The 13,453-nt window shown below is 44.5% G+C and overlaps 2 protein-coding genes across 2 annotated transcripts; one reads left to right on the top strand and one right to left on the bottom strand.

Moving 5' to 3' along the window:
* Positions 1–236: 236 nt before the first annotated feature.
* LOC119653366 lies at positions 237–1,961 on the bottom strand. The gene has a single exon (XM_038057909.1). The coding sequence runs from the start codon at positions 1,959–1,961 to the stop codon at positions 237–239; it is 1,725 nt and encodes a 574-aa protein (XP_037913837.1).
* A 9,256-nt stretch (positions 1,962–11,217) lies between these two features.
* On the top strand, positions 11,218–12,912 carry LOC119653367. Its single transcript, XM_038057910.1, has one exon. It carries the CDS (start codon positions 11,218–11,220, stop codon positions 12,910–12,912), a length of 1,695 nt encoding a protein of 564 aa, XP_037913838.1.
* The last annotated feature ends 541 nt before the right edge of the window (positions 12,913–13,453 follow it).

Below are 13,453 nucleotides of genomic sequence, written 5' to 3' on the forward strand. Positions count from 1 at the left end.
GATTGGTACCCGATGTCAAATCACGATACAAATCCCACTGCTACCAGTGAGATTTGGACCGTGACCTTCGGTATGACAGCCTTGTGCTTTAACCATACAGCTATACGGATACAAGTGTTACAATAGCGATCGAAAAATAAAAAACAAAAAGGATCGTTTCTTGTCTTTTATTAACATCTGAACGATCAAACAATTTTAGGCTAAATTAGTCTAATCGTGAGGTTTCACCTAAAAGTCTATTCATGCAAAACGATTACACCCTTCCAGCATTTCTCAACAAGGAACACAATAATGCAGGCACTCATTCCAAACCCATAAATAATCCAAACTACATACAGTTCGTCAACTTTCAATGGTCTCAAAGGACTCTCAAATATTACGTTAACCTTGAGACAACCTGCCTTCCCACTTTCATACAAGATATCCTTATCCCACTTATTCATCATACCAGTGGCCGCAAGCCAAAGGACCATATCAGAAAGGATCTGTCTGAATGGTAAGTTCCGTGTAATCATAATGCTGAACAATTCAGCTCTTGCACAGATTTTGCTGAAATGAAACTGTCTCAATGAAGACTGCTCCAATCCAGATAGAACGTCCGCGTATTCTGCTCGTGGTAGATAACCATATCTTGGGTCCAGTTGAATTAGATCTGTATCGATGGTTTCCTCGTCAGAGGCGAATTTCTTCAAAATGTTCGGAGGGAATGTGTTGAAGCGATTCAGATAATATAACGTCTTCGGCTTCACCAAAATTTGATATTTACTCATCTCGAGATCCTCTGGAGTGTCGATCTGTCTAGTGGAAATTGATTTGATGTAAAAACTGCTCAAACCGCTTTGGTAAAGGCTCAAAATTAACAAAAACAGGACAATGGCCAGAAGATGTACTACGATTATGCATCGATTTACCTCCAGTTCAGGCCCGGAGTCCAGCTGTTGAGTGATTATTCTCCAAACTTTAAAGACCGCATTTTGGAACATCCTCAATGAGCCACTAGTCCTGCCATAAACAGCTTCAATAATCAAAATAACGATGAGGAGAATAAAAGTTCCAAAGCCCAATAGAATCCAAGTGGGCACTTGAAATGGTAACATGAGATAGAAAACTCTGGGAAGTTCCTTTTGATATGGCGTCATAATGCATGTTGCAAGTACTGGTAAAGGATACGTCATGACTTCCTCACCACCGTAACCCAATCCCATCATTGTGAAGATATCAAATTCTCCATTATCCAAGGAATCCTCTATGAAACTAAATTCTGGAGGGTTCGCAATGTGGTCGACAAATGTCCCATTGTATTTTTTGATGAATGCAAGGATGGTCTTCATGAATATTCCTCCATATTGAAGGTTCCCGTCTTTGTCCAGGTACTGCACACTTGTCGATATATCGGTGATACGTACAACTCTAACTTCTGTTCCATGAAGGTTCGACAACTTCTCCGTCAGAGCCAGTCTGATTGACTCCGTTGGTGTCACCTCCCTAATGGCAGTCCTGGGATAAAGGTTGAATGTGTACAGGCGATTGTTTGTCAACACTAAACTGTTGAACATCCTTTCTTCACGTAACTGTGCAACGAACTTGTCTAAATCATCTTTGGATAAAGTATCTGCAATGAAATGGAAAACAATGGGGGATAACAAATTCCGCCTCAAGATTCTTCGCAACGCTTCAAGGACCGCTTCCTTGTTTGCTGGTGTTATGAAGACCAGTGACAACAGGTTAGAACTGAGTTGACTTTTTAGGGACACATTTTCAAAGGTATGATCCACGACAAGTTTTGGAATATTATCCACGATTGGACTGATGTTATCTGGGACCGAGTAGTACAGAATTGTCCGGAATTGTTGTATTTCATTTAGTTCAACTAAGATGTCCTCCAGCTTCAACGCGGATACTGCGGTAACTTCCAAAAGGAGTAGCGATGTTGCTAATGAAGAAAATCCATTTAGTTTCATTTTTGGCCAATTAGTCCTCCTCTTGAATATGACTGGAATTGAAGGTATCTCTATGCGCTGTATTTTCCGATTCACTGTTCACTGTGAAGTGTTAGCCAAACTGAATATATAACACTGATACTAGCACACAGACCACGTGCCTTGATTTAATTTGTTTTATTATTCCCTGATTTAATTAAGTTATGGCGGAATGTGGCGGAATACTTGACGCCTTCAATATATTGCAGTCGATTAATTACGTCTGAATTGGTATACATTACATTTCTCGCATAAAGAATTAATCCAAAGAAAGGACAATCCTCCCCTGACCGATGTAACTACTGTTAAGTATCACAATAATATTGAAGCCAGCTTAGTATCTCTCTATCTCCACTTCCTCTGAAATCAGATGATTCGAAAGATTTGCTTAATTTGCTTAACTCTCAGTCGAGCCGAAACGTTTTTTTTTTTTTTGGATGATAACTAATCAAGGATCCAAATCCGAAAATTGTCAGTATCAATACCCCCTCCGAGGAGCTCATTTAACATCTTGGTCCGCAGCGTAATTCCTGTGGGAAGGAGAGCAGGGGGCCGAGCCAGATTCCATAAGCCAGCACCTAGCACATACGAAGAATAGCAGGTACCCCACTCTACCACCAGAGATCTCTTTGAGCATTGTTTACCTAGAGTCCTCAGCTTTGAAGCGCCTGAGGGTTGCTCCGACTGACAATGCGAATTGTAAGGTATGCCCAGCCTGGCTGCATGGTTCACCAGTGTCCTGTGGAAACTTCGTCTTTTGGTTTTTCTGTGCCTGGACTCCTTGACTTTCTTGACGATGTAGACTGCCCCATCAAATGACTGTCAAGAGTGAAACTCCGTCTGGCTAGTCCTCCGAACTGGGATCTGGTCACTTTCTCTATCTCTATGTTTCTGTGAACGAGGAACCCAGAGCAGGGTGACTTTGGAAGTATCGGGCAAACTATTCAGTGCATCTCTACACTGCCGCTGCCCAGCAGAGGATGTTATCACCGAGTAAAAACCCTTAATGTCCGCTGGCCTTATGGTCAAAATGACTATGCTAAGCTTGGGTAGTATCACTAGTTTTTTTGTTATGGGTTGAGGTCGAAATCTTAAAAAGACGCTGCTGTGCCAGGTTGCAGCAGTGTGTGAGATCCTCACCCATTAAAACCACTCGCACTTCTCCGCTCATATCCTCGCAGGACCACCGTGAAGTATTACTTCGCGAGGAAGGCTCCGGTTTACACCAGCGCAACTATGTCACGGGTTCATCGCGCTTTCCCAGCTCGTTCCAGTTCCTTCAGTTTCTCCTATATCGCAGTTACTGTTCAGCTTATCGCACTCCAGTCTGCTGCGGACCTCAGCATCTCCTCCATGAAATTTTGGGTCTAATAACTGCGTTGAGAGCGTCGTTTAACCTCCTTCTTTCATTGCTCCGGGTCTTCGCGTGTAGCGGCGCATTCGGGTCAGTCTGAAACTCATCCAATCCGAAGCGATGCAAGTAATTCCTGTATCCACCGTGTCTCGTAAGGAACTACGTTAGGTGGTAATTTAATTCTCCATGCTTGCGCTCGATCCATCTCTCAACACACGGGATCAGTGTATGGATCCAGCGGCTCTTTTCGGAATTATCCCACCATTGCTCCACCTCCTGTATAGCTCCTTGCTAGTGGCTTTTAGGAAGCCCGCAGTTATTTCGGCCGAATTCACCCTCCTTCTCCGGTAGAGACAGTGTGCCTCATTGGCCAGAAGATCCAACGAAATCATTCCCACGATGACACACACTGCCTCACCTGATACCGTTCTATGTGCACTACGCACTCTCAGCGCGATTGGCCAGTATCCCGAACTTACCCTTCCCTGGTTCACTGTGTCATCCAGTGCGCACGTCCACACAGGAGCCGCGTATAGCAGGATGGATTTCACCTCCCCAGCGATAAGCAGTCGACGACTAAATTTGGGACCTCCAATATTTTGCTAGAGATGAACTATCTTTTGGTGCCTTTTCGCGAGCATAGTCCAGGTCCCTAGTCCCTTGAAGCTCAACTTGGCGTCGATCATTACTCCAGGTATCTAATGATCGATTTTGAAAGTAATGGGGGACACCCAGTTTAGCCAGTGTGCCCTTAATTCGACCCCAGTTGGCTGAGTTAAAGGTATTTCTGACATCCAGCGTTACCACCGCACAGCACTTACCAGCGGCCGATGCCTCCCAGGCCAGATCCACGACGTTGCAATGGCATCAACCGTGGGCCGTGCTCTACGAAGCCCATACTGCCGCTCCGACTGACCACCAGCTAGCTCGATGAACGGAAGCAGCCTATTGTATATCACCCTCTCCGACATTTTCCCCATAGTGTCTAAAAGACAGATAGGGCGATATGAAGAGGGCGCGCCAGGTGGTTTTTGGGGCTTCGGTAGCAGAACCAACCTCTGCCTCTTCCACTGAGTGGGAAACACTCCTCCAACCAAACATGATTCAAATGTACTTACCATGTGGTCCTTATTTTAGCAGCAAACTTCGGCGCTTTGTTCGGAGCCTTATTCTCCCCATTTCGTCTACAGATTTCCCGTAGTTCCTCTTCGGTCACCCCGGACATTGTGAAGAAGTCTTGTTGAACCATTGGGTGAGGTCCGCTTTCTTCTTGTTGTTGTAAAAGTATTGCGCTTATTTTGAACAAGATTCGCGGGCACGTCACTTGGAGTGATTTTTGTCCACGAATCTTGTTCATTACACCTATGTAAGCAGCGTGCAACAGGTTCGTATTTCCTTAAAGGCACAACTGCTTGTAGCAATTCCGCTTACTTTCCTGTATAGCCTTATTAAGGCTACTTCGAAGATCACGGTATTCTTTCTCCGACTGCTGATGTTCTGGCTTCCTCTGGTCCTTTGGCAAAGCCCCCTCGCTCGCAGTCACCATGCTCTCAACAGCGCGATTTCTTGATCCCACCAGTATTTTGGTTTCCTACTATGATGCCTTGTAGAGTCGCAGGCCTCAGTTATCCGTTGACATAACTGGCTCACTTTTTCCAGCGCCGTTCCCTTTGGGTCGAAACCTCCTTCTAAAGCCGCCAGGAATGCGTCTTCCTCGAAAGCTCCAGTGGACCACCTTTTTCGGTCTAGCCGTGTTGGGTGTGGGATTTTGAGATGGCGGAGTGGTTCTTCTTACTTGGTTATCGGATCCTCTCGGTGGTGGAGTTGCTGACACAACTGATGTAGCTGAAGGTCTGACGGGTGGATGCTGGCGTGATGCCGGCACTAAAGGTGCGTCGGTGATGCGTTTTTTTGTTCCGAACGGAGGAAAGTCTGTCGCTGCCGGAGTCTATGGTTTCGGTTTTGTGGTTGGCGTTTCTTCTTCCCATACTTTGTCCGGGAAGGATGCTTATATGGTCAATTTCAGCGACATCACCGTGTCGCGCAAATCGTTGATCGTCCAATTCAGGGTGGCAATTTGCTCCTTTTGTTGGGCGATGAGGGAGAGGAGCATTTTATTTTTGCTTCTCAGCTTTTCCATGTCTTCCTTCTCGGGATGGTGGTCGGTCTGAGTGGTATTCGATGTCGGATGTCATCGGAAGGTCGAGTTCTACGCAGCACTACTGCCGTTAAATTTTGACCGCTAAGAACCTGTTTGCCCACTCCTTAACATCGTGAACACTTGAATTCTGCCCCCCCCCCCCTTCCGTCGAAAGCTTCTTCCTCTATTCTTCAATTATTGGTTTATTTTTTACGTATCCTTTGTATAGTGATTTTTATCCATGGGTGGCATTTTCTTTCCACCTGAACTCCGGTCCTATCTCCTTCCACGAAGACCAGATAAATACGCATCCATCGAACGCCCTTATCCGCACAAAAAATCGCAGCTGATGGAACACCTAAAAACTCTGTACGGGAGGCATATAATGTATCAGCACAATGTATGAGGTGCTTGCGGTAACAGGAAACAATTAACCTTAACAATAATATAGGTGGTCAAAGAGTAGTATAGGTCCCAGGGCGAAACGTGGATTGGTACCCACGATGGAGCATAAAATCTGGGAAATGCCTGCTGAAACAACACCAACAGCTCTACTACCAAACCCTATCTCCACCTCCACGTGGTGACCGCTGGGAGCTCTTTCGTAACGAAAAGCTGCAGACGGCGGATGAAGGCGAATCTCCCGCGCCTAAAAACGGGACAAACTGTACCAACTGGTTCTCCAGGTTGGGGGTTGGGTAGGGCTGCCAACCCTACACGGAAAACCTATGTTACGGGGCCACGAAAGGAGCCTCGGACAGGATGGACTTTAAAACGATGGACCCGGCAACGACAACGGATTAACGATTTGCACATTTTCTCATGGAACGCACGCTCCTTGTACAGAGATGAAGCTGATGAGCAGCTAGCCGATACCCTATCCCAATATAGGGCTGATATAACAGCGCTACAAGAGATGCGATAGACAGGGACTGGTTTCCTGGAGAAGAGCCGCTACACCATATATTATAGCGGTCATCCAGTAAACCATGTGCTCGGAGTAGGTTTCTTAGTCAGCCAAAAAATTAAACCTGCTGTTATCGGCTTTCAAAACATAAGCGAATGGATATGCACTCTGTGCTTGCGAGGCAAGTTTAGAAATATAAGCCGTTAACGTTCACGCCCCTACAGAGGAGACTGCAGAGTCGAAGAAGGATACCTTCTACGAGGCAGTAGAACGAACCCTGGAGCTTACACGAAAAAAACAAATGATAACGAACTGCGGATTATTCAGTTAGCAGGGTCACACGAAATGGTTGTTGGAAGTACCTGGTTTGCGCGGAAAGCGGTCCACAAACATACGTGGGCCTCTCCAGACGGGGCCACTTTCAACCAAATTGACCATGTGTTGATCGAACGCCGCCACCTCTCACCCTTGATGAATGTCAGAACATATAGGGGGGCCAATATAGACTCGGATCACTATCTCGTTGGCATGGTGCTCCGAGCTTGAATAACAACACCACCTATAATCCCCGCTGACGATCAGGTGAGGGTGAACACTGAAGCCATCCACAACACAACCCTCCGCGACACCTACAAGAGGGAAATGGATGCCGCAATAACCGTAGTCAACAGAGGACCTGGAGATGAAGCATCAACAAATGATCTTCACAATCACCTGAAGAACGTTATCATGAATACGGCCACAAACATACTTGGCCCCAGCCGCAAAAGGAGTCGGAACGGCTGGTTCAACGATAAATGTAAGCTAGCAACGGAACGGAAGAATGCCGCATACCGAGTAATGTTGCATTCTCAAAGAACACGGGCTCGCGCAGAGACTTATCACGAACTCCGTCGAGCGGAGAAGCGACTTCACAGATGGAAAAAGGAAGCCTGGGAGAACCAACAAGTCTGTGAACTAGAAAAGTACAGGGAGCAACCCCACCAGGCGCGCAAGTTTTACCAACAAGTTAGCAGGATGAAGCCTTATACACCTCGATGCTCATCCTGCCGAGACAAAGAGGGAAATCTGATTTCCAACAGAATGGGCATATTGGAGCGATGGGTTGAGTACTTTGATGAACTACTGAACAACCAGAACATCGGCGAGTTGGAGGTCCCGCCAACCGAAGACGACGGACAAATACTGCCACCAACAAGTTTAGGAGAAACAGTCCGTGCAATTCATCGGCTAAAAAATCATAAGTCGCCAGGAGCCGATGGAATTACAGCCGAATTGGTTAAATATGGAGGCGACCAGTTACACCAAGTGGTTCATCAACTTGTGCTCAAGGTATGGGACAGCGAATCAATGCCTGGCGATTGGCAACGAGGCATTATCTGTCTCTCACATAAAAAAGGAGATATCACACAGTGCAGCAATTATAGAGGTATCACGTTGCTGAGTACCATTTATATATTATATTATATTCTCCGCTATCTTGCTAGGCCGGATAGCCCCATACGCCCAGAACATCATTGGCCCATACCAAAAAGGCTTCACTCCGGGCAAATCAGCAACAGATCAGATTTTCTCTCTGCGGCAAGTGATGGAAAAACTGTTGGAATATGGACAACAGTTGCACCATCTATTCATCGACTTTAAAGCCGAATATGATAGCATAGCCAGAGTAAAACTGTACAGGGCCATGAGAAAATTCGGTATCCCGACGAAATTAATAAGACTGACTAGGCTGACCCTGACCAATGTGCGAGGCCAGATAGAAGCAGCAGGACCACTCTCAAGACCATTCGACATCAACAACGGTCTACGACAAGGGGATGCCCTATCATGCGTCCTCTTTAACCTGGCCCTGGAGAAAGTGATCCGTGATGCAGACGTAAATGCGAGAGTGACCATCCTCTTCAAGTTCACCCAACTACTGGCATATAGTGACGATATTGACATTATGGGGAGAACAACCCGAGATTTACAGTCTTCCTTTATCCAGATCGAGCAGGCGGCATGAGATCTCGGACTGCACATCAATGAAGGCAAGACGAAGTTCATGGTGGCAACGTCAGCACCAAAAGCCAAACAACGAACAACATCGAATCGTACTGGTCAAACAAAGCAATAAGGAAAATCACAACCGATAACAGTTATGACGATGAAATCCGGGCATGGTTGCTGGCAGCCAACAGAACCTATTTCAGCTTACAAAAACTCATTCGCTCGGAACGTCTCACCATAAGATCAGAGCTCTTACTGCCAGTCCTTATGTATTCCTGGGAAACCTGAGTTTTTAGCAAAAAAAAATGTGAATTCTTGGCCGCGTTTGAGCGAAGAATCCTCCGAAAAATCTTCAGCCCCCTTCATAAGGATGGACGGTTCCGTAGCCTATATAGCCGCCTGGTTGTGGACAAAATGCGGCTCCGCAGGTCGCGGTGAGCGGGTCACTTAATTCATATAGATAAGGACGATCTAGCCCGGAAAGTCTTGAAGGGTAATGTCAACGATGGAAAAAGAAGACGAGGCAGATCCTGCCTGAGATGGAGCGATAGGGTAGGTCAGGATTCCAGACAACTTTTAGGGATATCGAATTGATGGACCTCGGCGCAAAACCGGGGTGTCAGGAGTTCCTTATTAAGGGAGGCCTAGACCGGATGTTGCGCCGTTAATGATGGTGATATAAGGGAAAGTGATCAGTATTGCGCTCGCCCGAGATTATTACCCTGATTAGACTCATGTACTCATTTACAGCTGAATCGAGTGGTGTCCGACGTTAAATCACGATACAAACTCCACTGCTATCAGAGAGATTCGAACCGCGACATTCTGTACGACAGCTTTGCGCTCTAACCACTCAGCTATCCGGACACGCTTTTTCAAATGGTCACTTTTAAGCATTCCCGCAGTTTTCTATATGCCTCCTGTCGATTGTCGCTGCCGGGTTTTTCCCTAAGTATCTCCACTTTGTCGAAAAAATGCAGCTCACTAAGTTGCAATTTCGTTTTTTCAACAGCAGTTGGGTTGTCTACTAAGGAGTAGGTGACTTCTGAGCATAATAGTGTTGTATGCCTCCGTCGGCCATTGAGAATGATCTAAGTGACTCTATCAATAACCGTACCATTTAGGAACGCATCTGGTTCATGCGTTGGTCGTATCTTCCTCTCATCCTTCTTTTTTCTTAGGAAGGTCCTTTCTTACGTTTTTGTTGGGGAGAGTCCGCATCTACTTGAGAGCGAACCGGGGCACGTGGGCAGGAGCTTACTTCCTCTCTTGTGGTCCTCGGACCCCTCGTTTTGAGTTAATCATCCTCAACAAAAAAATTCACTTCGACCTAGTTTCACCACTTTCGGTCATACTGTTCCCAGGGCAGAGGTGAGGCAGCGTCTGATGAGTTGCCTCTGCCCTGGATGAAACCGTCCGTCAGCCTTTATTTTTTAATTTCGTATATTTAACTTCAGAGGGCCAAATTTCGCCGATTCTGTTTTCTAGAGAGTGAAAGGCTTTGCTTTTCAGAGGTTTGTTGCTCGGCTGAGTCGCCCTACCATTCTACCATTTCTGAAGCCATCTTTCCAGATTTTTTCTCATCGAATTTCATTATCATCATCATCATTATCATGTATTATCATCTGGCTCATCTTTTCACTAAATGTTTTTACACCTTTTTCCCCTAGGTTTTTCCTTGGACCAACTTGATACCTCCTATCATATCCTGCATTTGCTGGTAGACGTTTTTCCTTACAATGATGACTTCCCAGAATTCCCATGCTGTGAAGGGTATCATGAATAGCGAGAACTGTAGCGCATAAAGGTCGAATTCGAGGAAGTACTACTACCGTTAAATTTCGATGGCTAGGAACCTGTTTGTCCAATCCTTAACACCGTGAACACTTGGGTTTCATAGCCCTCTCTTCCCCTATTCTTTCATGATTGATTTACTTTTTATACATCCTTAGCATAGTCATTTTCATGCATGGGTGGCATTTTTTTCCCATCTGAACTCCGGTCCTCTCATAAGCATACCCTTGCACGAAGCCCAGATAAATACGCATCCATCGAACGCCCCTATCCGCACAAAAAATCGCATCTGATAGGACATCTGAAACCTCCGTACGGGAGGCATATAATGTATCAGCACAATGTATGAGGTGCTTGCGGCAACAGGAGACAATTAACCTTGACAATAATATCCATAATTCCAGAGGATTGCAGATAGTGAAAGAAGAGATGGTTTCAGAAATTACATGCTGGTGGGATTAAATCGGCGCATGCACTCATTGAGTCTCAAAAACTGCAAAGGGCGTATTGGACAAGTAAGGACCCAAAGCAAACTGTAACTATACAAGGACAAAAATCAGCAGTTGACAGCCCTTTTCCCTCCCTATCGTCAAGTATAGGTCGCCTTTTCTCTGTTCACAAAATAATTTAGATACATAGTATTATCCTTAGATATTGGAAAATGATATGAGGACTTGATTCATGGGCACTTTTTATTATACTCAATCGGGTATACAACATACTCATAATTGACACCTTGAATCCACAACAAATGCCCAGTAAATGGCAGATCTATATATATATATATATATCAATTTCATTACGGTAATGGCTGAACTGAAAAACTATCTGGTCGGCTAACTATTACAGTTTCCATTCTTTCAGTCCTAGTTTTGGTGATACGAGATCCTTACTCACAGTGATTTACTTTGCCCAAGTTAAAAGCCGATTGTTCAGGGACCACACTTGTATCTTTTTGTAGTATCTAATAAAATGTAGAGTCATGGAGAGGCCTAAGATTATTTTCAACATTATCTGGATAATATCTGTAAAAATTATCGTAACTTCCTCAATGGACCTTCAAGAAGTTATTACAGAACTGAGTAGAACAGAAGAGATCCGGACAGTTTTGTACTTTCTCAATGATGCCGAGGAAGAAACAGACCAGATTATTCTGAAGGATTTAAACCCTCTTATTGGGACCATTCCGAAACTTATACTCAAAGATGCTTCACAGGGAATGACTATAAAGGATGATTTCAACGAAGATACTTTGTCCCTAGTTTTTGCCTCAAATTGGACCAACGGAACTATCATGGAAACTGTCAAAGGAACTCTAAAAGGGAGTGTTATGTCGAAAGTCATCTTTAACTTCTGCATAGAGGATGTTTCTGAGGAGATTCTGGAAGAGATGTTCACCTGGTTGTGGTACCATCGGATGTTTAAGAGTCTCGTCATTTGGAACAATCACACGTTCACGTTCAATCCGTATCCTGACATAAGCATTGCAGAGGTCACATCAGCAAGATCGCTTAGTTCCGTTTTCTCAAAGAAAGTAGTCAACTTTGAGAGGAGTTCCATCAAGGTCATCCTCAATTTGGGCGCAGCATCCTTCATCAAATATGTAGATCGTAAAGGAAACTTGCAATACGGCGGTCCCTTTCTAAAAACCATCCTCACATTTATTGAAAAGCGAAATGGAACTTTCTCTGAATATAATCGGAAATTTAGTGACATTACAGAATTAAGAACTGCTCTTGCTCGGAGAGAGGTCGATATAATGTCAGTCATGGTGATGGGGTATGGGACCAATGACGAATTGACATATCCTGTATTGTTCGATTCATCGTGTATCATGTTCCCGTATCAAAAGGAAGTTCCCAGAGCATACTATCTAATGTTGCCGTTTCAAAAATCAAGTTGGATCCTAGTTGTCAGTGGAATATTGGTTTTATTCATATTTGTGATAGTTTCGGAATCCCTGAATGGCAGAAAATTCAGTTCCTTATTTCAGGAAACGTTATTCCTGGTCTTGCGGATGGTCATCCAGCAGATAGATTTCAAAGATGGGCCGCTCGCGGGCCGCCTGCTAATTCATATTCTGGGAGTCGTCCACTTTATGCTTCTGTCAAGCCTTTATCAAAGCGGCTTGAGCAGCTTCTACACCAAATCGGTCGCCGGCACGCAAATCGACACTGCCGAGGATCTATTCAGAACCCAGTATCGAATATTGATTAAACCTCAGACACTGTATTTTCTCCGCCTTCAAAGTGGTTTTGGCCATAATGTCCTGGAACGTTTCTTACCAACTATTGACCCGCTATCTGGCAATCTCAATAAAGTGAATATGAAGTTTGGTTATTTTATAGGAACAGAATATTTGGCCATTTTCAATGAGATAGAGAGACAATACTCAAAAAGATACTTTCATAACAGCAAAATGTGCTTATTTCAGACACCCATTTGTATCATGATCCAAAAGGACTACCCATTCAAGGAAGAATTTAATGAAGTGATACTTCGGCTAACTGCCAGCGGCTTCATTGATAAGTGGCAAAAGGGAGTTTTCTACGAAAACAAGGAAGCAGGATATATAAATATGACCCTGACAACTGAAAGCCTCTTGAGACCTTTGGTATTTGACGAACTCTATGCAATTTGGATTATTTATACAATAGGTGTCTTTGTAAGCATTACTGTCTTAGCCGCAGAGATATTGTGGAAGTTAATAAGAACCTCGTCATGCTTAAATTTAAATCAATTTTAAAATGTATCTGTTGGTGTAATTCAAAGCTAATAAATGCTACACAAGTGAAATTTATCAGGAGAAAATCTTTTATTCCAAATGCAATTAATAAATTCTGACTGCAGTAAACAGTATATGAAGATCTGGGACACAATTGTCTAAAGATTGTAGATTTCTGATATGACGCATACTTGGATACGACTAGATTCCCTACATTGAGATTCAATTGCCAAATTTTGCGCATGCCAGAGAAGGTGGTTAGTTAGTTAGTTAATTTAGTTAAATGGGGGGAGCCACAGCTCCGAGCACTCAGGCCATTATTAGGCCCATTGTACTATCCCCGTAAGTTGCCTACTCAATGGCTTCCCGCCTACGATGTTCGCAGGCTTTAGCGAATCTGAGAACTTTCCCAAGAGGCAGAGAGTGTGCAAATTCCTCATTGAAGAAAATCTTGCCAAGGTGTCTTCGTCTGAGATCTGAGGATGCCGGGCAGCTGCATAAAAAGTGCAGGGCCGTCTCCTCCCCCTCCTCACATTGGCTGTACACAGCCGAAACCACTACC

This window comes from Hermetia illucens, chromosome 4, assembly GCF_905115235.1.
Source record: "Hermetia illucens chromosome 4, iHerIll2.2.curated.20191125, whole genome shotgun sequence".
Taxonomy (NCBI): domain Eukaryota; kingdom Metazoa; phylum Arthropoda; class Insecta; order Diptera; family Stratiomyidae; genus Hermetia; species Hermetia illucens.